Below are 9280 nucleotides of genomic sequence, written 5' to 3' on the forward strand. Positions count from 1 at the left end.
AAATATACATTACTCCTGGTATCATTTCTGCTAAAGTCATATAATTTCATTCCAACATTTCCCCTAGTATTCATTAATTTTTAGCCCATTCCCCAAATAGAAAATTTTCTTTATAAATTTTCTTCCAATCTTCATCCAACATTCTTCCTGGTCTCGGATCGTGTCAGTCCTTACTGTCCATTCCATCTAGTCCATCAACCTGGAAGCCTTATGTCCGAGGCCCTTAAGTCTCTTCCATGTCCCTTCTGCAATTCTTCTTCTTGTTTATACTTGTCCTTTTCCTTGTCTTTTGTTGGTCTCTTTCTTAGTTTCTTTCCTTTCTCATTGAGGGGTAGGCCTCTGGGGGATTCCAAGCCAAAATTGTCTCCATCTCCCTTCATCAAACCCGCCCATTCCCCACAGTCCCACTCCCCACAATCCTCAATATAGTCCAAAAAGTATTTAAAAGCATATTCCAAGGTCTCTCCAATGTTGGGAACCTCCTCAACTCCAGATGCCCTCTGGCCCACTCCAACTTCAATCTTCAATGACAACGGCTCATACTCCTGTAGGGCCTCGGGACTCTCCATTTGTATTATTTGGGGTGCAACCGCATCCTCCTCCATTATCTTCTGCACTTGCCCAGTCAGTACAGATTCATGAGTTGGTCCCTGGATAATTTCTGTATCAATATTCCCTATTTGCCCACAGTTATTAACTGCAACAGTCAAATCCATTTTCTCATTCATCAAGTCCATCTTCTCATGCATCTGTTCCAGCAGAGCACTTGTCTTGCATAAGGCAAGCACCCATTCTTCTTTCCAACTCATCTTTAGTCAAGGTCAGAAAAGCCTGTTCCCACGGTCTTAATCTCACATCTGTTGAGCCCTCAAATGTACTGCAGCAACAATTTGACAAGCTCCCTCTAGAGGAGGCAATTTCTATTTGTATCCATTTTTTTAGGCAAGTCCAACAAAGGAAAATTACTTTCATTTTTCAGATATTTTTCAGATATTTTGTTTCTTTAAAATGCAAAAGGCAACATTGGAATCAGATTGTTTCTCTTCTTTAGCTATCTGTCAAAATATTCTATTGACAGTCAATGAACCTCTCCAACAATTTCTGTCTCTGACACACCGTTCCCAGGTTAGAGACGGTGGAAGCTTATCATTCTTCACTCCCTCTCCTGCTAGGGTTGAACAAAGTTCCCCCCCTTTTCTCCTGCTTCCAAGGGGGTTTCAGTAATTCTAAATGAAGGAAATTTAGACTTTTTTGACAGCTTTCCAGGCTTTAGCTTACAAAGTTTTTGCTTTAGCCTATATATAAAAAGTGGAAGGCAGACTTCCTGTTTTGAACCTTCCCGCTTCGTTACCAAATTAAGAAATTTCTTGATCCAATTTTCCGTTTCTACTCACGGGTACTTGTTTTAAATCCAATTGTCCACAGGAAAAAGTCAGCGCTCTCCAGCAATGGCTGTGCGGCTTCACTCCGTGAAAGTAGCAGTCAGTTCGCAGCACCGCGCTTCTCACCCCACTTCGCTCCAGAGCCCCTAAATGGGATTCCCTGCGAGTAGGGGGGCGCTCCTGGTGCCCTGCCAAACCCCACATTCCCATGCTTCCTCCGCCTGGGATTTCTAGCGGGTCCCCACCTTCGCCGCGGCGGGACGACCCAGTTTCCACGGAGCCCGTTCCTCCGAACGGAGGAACTCCGCCATTCACCGATGGCGCTGACCCGGAAGTCTCCACACACCAGCATTTTTGGCCCCCTCAAGTACCAGATGCTGGCATGGTAGAAAACCACATGGTCATCCCCATCACACACGATAGATTTGCTCCACACATTTACCCATATCAATATTGGAGCAGCCACATTGCTGTTGCAAGCGACGGATACTCCAGGCCTCAGCCGTGAGGCATTAAGTGGTAAGGAATCAAATGAAGCACATGCAGCTGGGGCTGGCTCTTATTTGTGTGGCTTTATGGACATTTACAATGTCCCCGAGGTAAGCAGCCTTCAACCTTTTGAGTCCCATGACCCAACTTTAACCTCAACCCTCAGTATGGGGTCCTCTTTGACTATTTTACCATATATGGCAAGACAGGCATGTTCTGTTTGTCATCATTTTTACTCCTTGCTCCTTTCTCCCTCTTCCCTGTGTTCTTTTTTCTCTCCCCCTCTTTCTATTTCAAAAAAGTCAACCAAAAAGCAAGAAAAATTGGTGATATCACTACCATGACACACTTTGTATCCAGCTATGATATAGGATCTGGTCACAGGAGCCACCAGTTCAAGACCAGTGCCTGATGCCATTTGGATGAATAGGCTTGTACAATACTGTAATTCCTAATTACCCCAGCAGTATATTCTGAACAGTTCTGCATTAGAACGAAGAAGTCACTAGCAACCTGTAGGATAAGAAGCACTTGAAACCATTCCTACCCAAGCTGTCACCAGGGTCCTTAAGATGACAAATTTGTCTAACATGTGGCTGGATGGGAGAACATCTGAGGAAATAGCTTGGGAGGCAAAAGGTCTGAGGGTTATTTCCTCGCATGTACGGAATTTGGCCTCTGTGAATTGAGCAGCCTTTGTGTTTGTTTTTCACAAACACGTTACACGCTTGGGACTTTTAGAGTTGTAATATATTGTTACAAATCTGGGGTAACAAGAGTTTGAGGGTGGAAGGGAACCGTTCCATAACTGCTAGAGTTAGTGAATGTTAGAAATTAATTAAGGGGTAAGAATTAGCTGGTTTATGAAGTACTGAAGGGAAGATGCAGTCCAGTGGAAAAATACAGGGTAAGCTCCCTTTCCAGGCCAGGGCCTCATCTGGGATGGAAGCCGTTAAGCATGACAAAAAGTGTTGATGGGTCTTTGCCAACCGATCACATAGGATACAGGGAAATCATCACCTTTTAAAACTAGGCTTCGAACAGCAGGAAAAGGGGGATGAGTTGCTTGGCAAGGGGTTTTCTGGGAAGGAGAAGCAGGAGGTGGGGAGAACTCTGTGTTGGGGAGGGAGCTGAAAGGCAGATGCCACGGGGGCTGGCTGGAGACAAGCTGGGACAGAGGCACAGAGGTGGTGCTTAGAAAGCCTCTGGATGCAATGCCCAGCTGCTATAAAGGACAAGCCCTTCTTGGGATGGGAATGCTGTTAACTCTGCACTCCCTCCACCTGTACCCAGGTTGTAAATACGTGTTAAATAAACCGTATCTCTTAAAGACTGTGTTTTGATTCCCAGTGGAAACATGACCCTGGGTGAGTGCCTGGAACCCCCTGGAATCTTGCTGCCATGGCAGAGATTGGGGGTGGTGTGCAACCCTTGTAACAACTCTTTTGTGTGTGTGTTTGTGTTTTATACTGCCATTCTTTCTGAGTTTTTAAAGGTTTGACTAAAACTCTTTTTAAAAATGACAACACACATTTTAGGTCTTCAGCAAATGATGCAACCTTCATCCCCATCTAACCTCTTGTCCTGGTGGTTGTTTCCTTTCTGGAAACAAATTTACTGATTGGATATTTAAAATATAACCAATGCACAATCTTTTATCTTTAGATTCAGGACAGGAAATAGCATTTAAAATCAATTACCTTTATAGGCCAACAGTCCAAAGCCTGCAGTGAGCAGAATCAGGTATATTGTAACCAGAGCCGAAATGCACCTTTTGCAAGTCTTTTTCTGGCCTTTGGGTTCTAAAGTTTTGGAGAGGAAAGAACACACTAAGAATTGATATTCCATCCTTTTGGCTTATAAACGAGTGACCAATGTGTTGTGTTACTGTTTAAGGCTGCAGCCCTACGCACAAGTACTGAGAGTTAAAATCAATTACTTGCTTCTGAATAAATAGGGATCCTATCAAGCCGCATGGCTGAAGCTGACAGTGAATTCATGCAGAAGCAGGCTGTGATATAGTACTTTTTAATAACTTTGTTCAACTTGGTTGTATTTCCAGACAAACTTTCCATTTGCTGGGTTCTCAGAACGGCAAATAGGGCTGTGGAGAGTGAAAAGCATGTTTCACTGAATGTTTAGCTAATGTTTACACCCAAACAAAAAAACCATTGTGTGAACTCAAGTCCTTCGCCTCTTTCCCTTTGCTGGCCACAGAAATACAACAAAGGCAACTAAAAGCTTGTTTTATGGAAGCATCCATCTTCATATATCCTTCATTCTGAAATGCAAGACAAATTAATTCTTCCTTTAAAGCACAGTGAAACATCTGCTTGTAGGAAGGCATACCCCAGTATAAAATATATACACAGCTTGTGTCAGTTGGCATGCTGTGTAATCACATTTAACTTGACACTGTTTTTAGTGAAATATTCAGAAATAGCATAAGTGTGATTTTTGTGTGTTATGCTGTGGGGAAGGGCTGATTAAAATACGGTACGTGCATGCTATTCTTAACTAATGTGAAGCACATAGACATTAATAAAGTGAGTAATGGTCCCTAGGAATCCTCTAACCTCACTTACCTGGAAGTAAGGGCTACTGAATTCAATAGGGCTTATTGAGTATACATGGTTAGGGTTGTGCTGTTAAACCATTCAGTGCCATATTCTGCTAAATTTGTCAATGGCACAAATTTAAATAAGACAATGTTTTTAATGCAATTGAATCCCAATTAAACCTTTAAAAAGAAAAACACCTTTGAACACTAGTAAAATGCCTTGAGATATTGTGCTTTTAAAAGTCTCTATCATTATGAAACAGTGAAAATACTTTACCATCTATTTCAAAGGGTGTAAATCCAGATGCTGAAAACTTCATCCTGTCCGAAAATGTAAAGGATCCGGTATCTTTAACACTTCCAGCAAGGCTGTCCATGATCAAATTTTGACAGCCACACTACAATCTTGCCAGGATAACCTTAGGCACTGAAGAAGAAGGGGTTTCTGAGCTTTATCTGCTGGGAATGTGTGCTATTAAGCAAACCTTTTCTGTTGGCTTCAGGTTATTTTGTACTAGACTTGCAAAAAAACCAACAAAAAAAACCCCCAACAACTTTCTGATGTGGCGTCTTCAGCACTTCCTCCAAAACTTCTAAGGAGGTTGGTCAATGCATGTCTTAATACAGAAAGCAAAAAAGATGTGTGTTAAAAATGACGATGATGTGAATTTGATTTGTCAGTGTGAATCGCATTTTATAAAACTTTCAGGTAACAAATGCATTATTCCAGATCCAAGGAGGTAGCCGCGTTGGTTTGATGCACTCAATATAATATAATATAATATAATCATAAACAAATGTAAAAATTGTCCAGTAGCACCTTAGAGACCAACCAAGTTTGTTCTGGGTATAAGCTTCCATGTGCATGCACACTTCTTCAGATACACAGTGTGCCTGCACATGAAAGCTTATACCCAGAACAAACTTGGTTGGTCTCTAAGGTGCTACTGGACAATTTTTTAGATTTTTTAAAATATATTTCAAAAGGCATTATTGTTGGATTGGCCTAACTTGCAGGCTTCAGATAATTAATGTGGCATAGCAGAGACTTTGCAGACAGGCTGGTATTTATGCTCCCGCTGGATCAGCCCACCTACCCTTTGAACTAATACTAAAATACTATTAGTTGAAATTAGCATGCATAAATAAATAAATAAATAAATAAATAAATGGGCTTTGTTTGGGGCAGGCAAAAACTTTTAGGGTGCAAAACTGGGCCATACCTCCCCCCCAACTTGAGGCTCCCCACTTATGTGAAGGGCTCCACATGTAGAAGAGCGTGCTGAGGGGGTAGCTGCACTGTTGTGCCTGCTTCACCCCCCCCCTGCCGTGTCCATGCATTTTGTGTGGCTGCCTGCTTGCCCAGGGCTAAGCTACTGAAGGTAATGGGGCCCTTCATATGTCCAGCTGTCCTTTGTCAACAACAAATTGTCGCTGTTTTTTGTGTGTTGAGTATATGGTGATTTATGGACCTAATAGGTATCTAAAGCCATTTGCACATAACAAAATATTTATTTTATCAAAGTTAATTGTTGAACTGAAATACAATTGGAAATGTACATCCAGTCCCCCCCTTTAATTTTTTTGGGGGGCCCCCAGGAGAGTGGGGTCCTAAGCTATAGCTATAACGGCCTTGGTCCAGTATATCTGAAGGAGCGTCTCCACCCCCATCGTTCTACCCGGACACTGAGGTCCAGCACCGAGGGCCTTCTGGCAGTTCCCTCACTGCGAGAAGCCAAGTTACAGGGAACCAGGCAGAGGGCCTTCTCGGTAGTGGCGCCTTCCCTGTGGAACACCCTCCCACCAGATGTCAAAGAGAACAACAACTACCAGGCTTTTAGAAGACATCTGAAGGCAGCCCTGTTTCGGGAAGCTTTTAATGTTTGATGTATTATAGTATTTTAATATTCTTTTGGAAGCCACCCAGAGTGGCTGGGGAAGCCCAGCCAGATGGGTGGGGTATAAATAATAAATTATTGTTGTTGTTGTTGTTGTTGTTGTTGTTGTTGTTGTTGTTGTTGTTGTTTAGCTTCTACGTAAATCCGGCACTGTGCCTGCCCCTTTCTATACTTGGAACCGCATTCATGTGACTAATGTGTGAAAGATTTTAGTATTCAATGGCTAGAGCAAAAGGTTACTCTCAGACAATGATCCATTTCTTGTAAAATGACTGAGCTGATAATAGAATCGGTGAGGATTTGAAAGAACAGACTCATGGGACTGGGCTTCTCACATGTCCCTTAATTGAAAGCATATCCTTTACTCCTGAATTTGCGACATTACCTCCAAATTTCAGGGTGTGCCAAACTAGCCCCACAGCACTTAATGGAATACTGTGAACCAACAACAGCTTACACAGCTGATTTAGCATTTTAGTGCTAAAGCAGAAGGGGAGAAAGAGGTACCAGCTAGCATCATCCGTTTGTGCTATGGACATTCTTTGGGGGATTTCTGTACGACTGTGGGGGATTCTGTAAAATTTCTGCCTCCTTGTCTCATCCAATAAATGGCACAAGAAGACTAAACCTCTGCAAAATAGTAAAAATTTGCAGAATCAGTTATTCAAAATAAGAATTCACACCAAAAATGTATAGGTCATATGGGCCAACGTTTCCTGCCACTGAAACTGGACTAGCTTCCTATAGAATTTTTATATTTTTCCTCCATTATTATTTTTTAAATGCAGCCCACATTCAACTCTTCCTGAAGGCCAAAGCTCTACAAGGCAGAAGGCTCCCTGCTCTGATTTCTCTTTTTCCATGGGTGCGTTTGGCAGGGCTCCCCAAGTCAAACCAGATTGCTTTCAACCTCTGCTGTCTGCTACCCCTGCCTATTATTTCTGATGGAGTTCAGGTAATTGTGTCCATGTTGCCTTTTGTAATTTGGTGTCCTGGCAGCAACAGATGTTGCTCCTCTAATAAGTACCACCTTGCCTGATTTCTCTTCCTCTCTGTGGCTCTAACAGATTAGTTTCTGAACATTTCGACCAATACTGCTCTAAATTAATTGCTTAACTAACTAATGACAATTAGAAGAGGGCCTTTGGAGAATAAACCAAATCAATCGGTTCCACAGAGGAGAAGGCTGATCAAACCTGGCTGTTATGTGGACAGAGATGGAGAAATGTAATAAGAAAGTGATTTGTGGAAGCCCCTTTCCTCATCCCCCGCCACAACCCTTCCTGCCACTTTCCCATTTTTCAAGTGAGCTTTGCAGAATTTAACAAAGTGGATTTTGAACGAAACCCAGTGAAAAGCAGCACAACAGGAGGTATCACTGCCATAGAAAACAATGAAAGCAGTGCAGAAACCCAGCTGGTACCCTGAGCGCTGGAGTTAACTCTGGAATCTGTAAAAAAAAAAAAAAGCAGCAACATGTATTTTAATTAATTGACTGTTGTTTTATGTAAATTGTGCTATTTTTACTGTTGTTAGCCGCTCTGAGCTCAACTTTGGCTGGGGAGGGCGGGATATAAATAAAATTTATTATTATTATTATTATTATAACATTCACAAAGCTCAATGCATAAACGGTGTTCATTGGCAACAGTTGTGGTTTTGTTTATCAGATCCCCACCTTATCTGAAAGGATAAATGTTGATTAAATAAGGGGAAATATGGGTTGGCATTTGACAGCAATGGTGTCATGTGGGCACTGAAAAGAAGAAGAAGAAGAAAAACCATGCATGAGGATCACTTATCTCGCAAGGAACACCATCTGGAAGCACCCAGTTGTTGTTTACATTGCGTCTGACGAAGGGGTTTGGTGGAAGAAATGAGACTTGTATGTATTTATGTGGCGTTTGTGTGGCTTGATGCAGATCAGACACTTCTGTTGCCGGAACTGAAGAAATCTCTCTCTATGTGTGCTTGGACAACTAAGAAATGCATACTGAAATTGTAATACAATGGCAAGCTGCTTGAATAACACGCCAACCTTTATGTTCAAATACTAAGAAGATGTAACCAAAGAAACAACTTTGCTCAGCTAAGAGAGAAGGGAGAGATCAGCAGATTAATCTCACATTCAAGCTGCATGTGTAGTCTTTCCTCTGCAGCATGGTTTGACAATCTGTTTTCTCGTAAGCATTTGCAGCAACTCATTGACTGCTGTTGTGAAATGGGTTGCTAAATAAAGGAAGAAAATGTGCTGACTCAGGTTGAGATTTTAGGCGTAGGGTTTTGTGGAAGCAGAAAGCTTATTAATAGCATCGTAGCTTCCTGCATGTCCTGTGAGTACCAAAAACCAGCTCCTGGGAGGAAGTATCCATGGCAGGGAGTAGTCCATGGGAAATCCAGAAATGTGTAAACCAAGAATGTGGCGTACACACAATATGAACAGTATGAACATATTATATAGGTATATTATACACTTGCAAAGTGTGAATGTTTCTGCATGCAATATCTCTCTTTTCATCTCTGGTGTGTGTGTGTTTGTTGATCTGGCAAAGTGGGAGGAAAGTGACCAAGGTGTTACTTACTCAGAAATCCAACAAACCCAACAAGATGAATCTGCCAACATTACAGGGGTCAGCAAACTTTTTCAGCTGTCCCTCAGACCTTGTGGGGGGCCGGATTATTTTGGGGAGGGGGGAATGAACGAATTCCTATGCCTCACAAATAACCCAGAGATGCATTTTAAATAAAAGGACACATTCTACACATGTAAAAACACACTGATTCCCGTCCGCGGGCCAGATTTAGAAGGCGATTGGGCCTGATGCGGCCCCTGGGCTTTAGGTTGCCTACCCATGGCCATCAACGAATCAATATGGCTAACCTGATCCAAAAACACACACATACCCCACTCACACACAAAAACAAATTTCACTACAGCCAATCAAAGACAA

General features: G+C 42.2%; 1 protein-coding gene across 6 annotated transcripts in view; it reads right to left on the reverse strand.

The window, feature by feature from the left end:
• The window catches only part of MARCO (macrophage receptor with collagenous structure), a 29845-nt gene extending 21249 nt beyond the window's left edge, over positions 1-8596 (reverse strand). For 2 of the 6 annotated variants that reach the window (XM_083490487.1, XM_083490486.1), the window contains exons 1-3: positions 8456-8596; positions 4709-5048; positions 3572-3673 (exon numbers count right to left, since the gene is read on the reverse strand). In XM_083490487.1, coding sequence (XP_083346613.1) covers positions 3572-3673; positions 4709-4808 — 202 coding nt within the window. In that variant the 5' untranslated portion in view covers positions 4809-5048; positions 8456-8596. The remainder of the gene's footprint in view (positions 1-3571; positions 3674-4708; positions 5049-8455) is intronic. The other 4 variants (XM_083490485.1, XM_083490484.1, XM_083490489.1 and 1 more) reach the window with 3 other exon arrangements.
• Between the last annotated feature and the right edge of the window lie 684 nt (positions 8597-9280).

Source organism: Podarcis liolepis, assembly GCF_965112155.1.
Source record: "Podarcis liolepis genome assembly, chromosome: 1".
Classification (NCBI taxonomy): domain Eukaryota; kingdom Metazoa; phylum Chordata; class Lepidosauria; order Squamata; family Lacertidae; genus Podarcis; species Podarcis liolepis.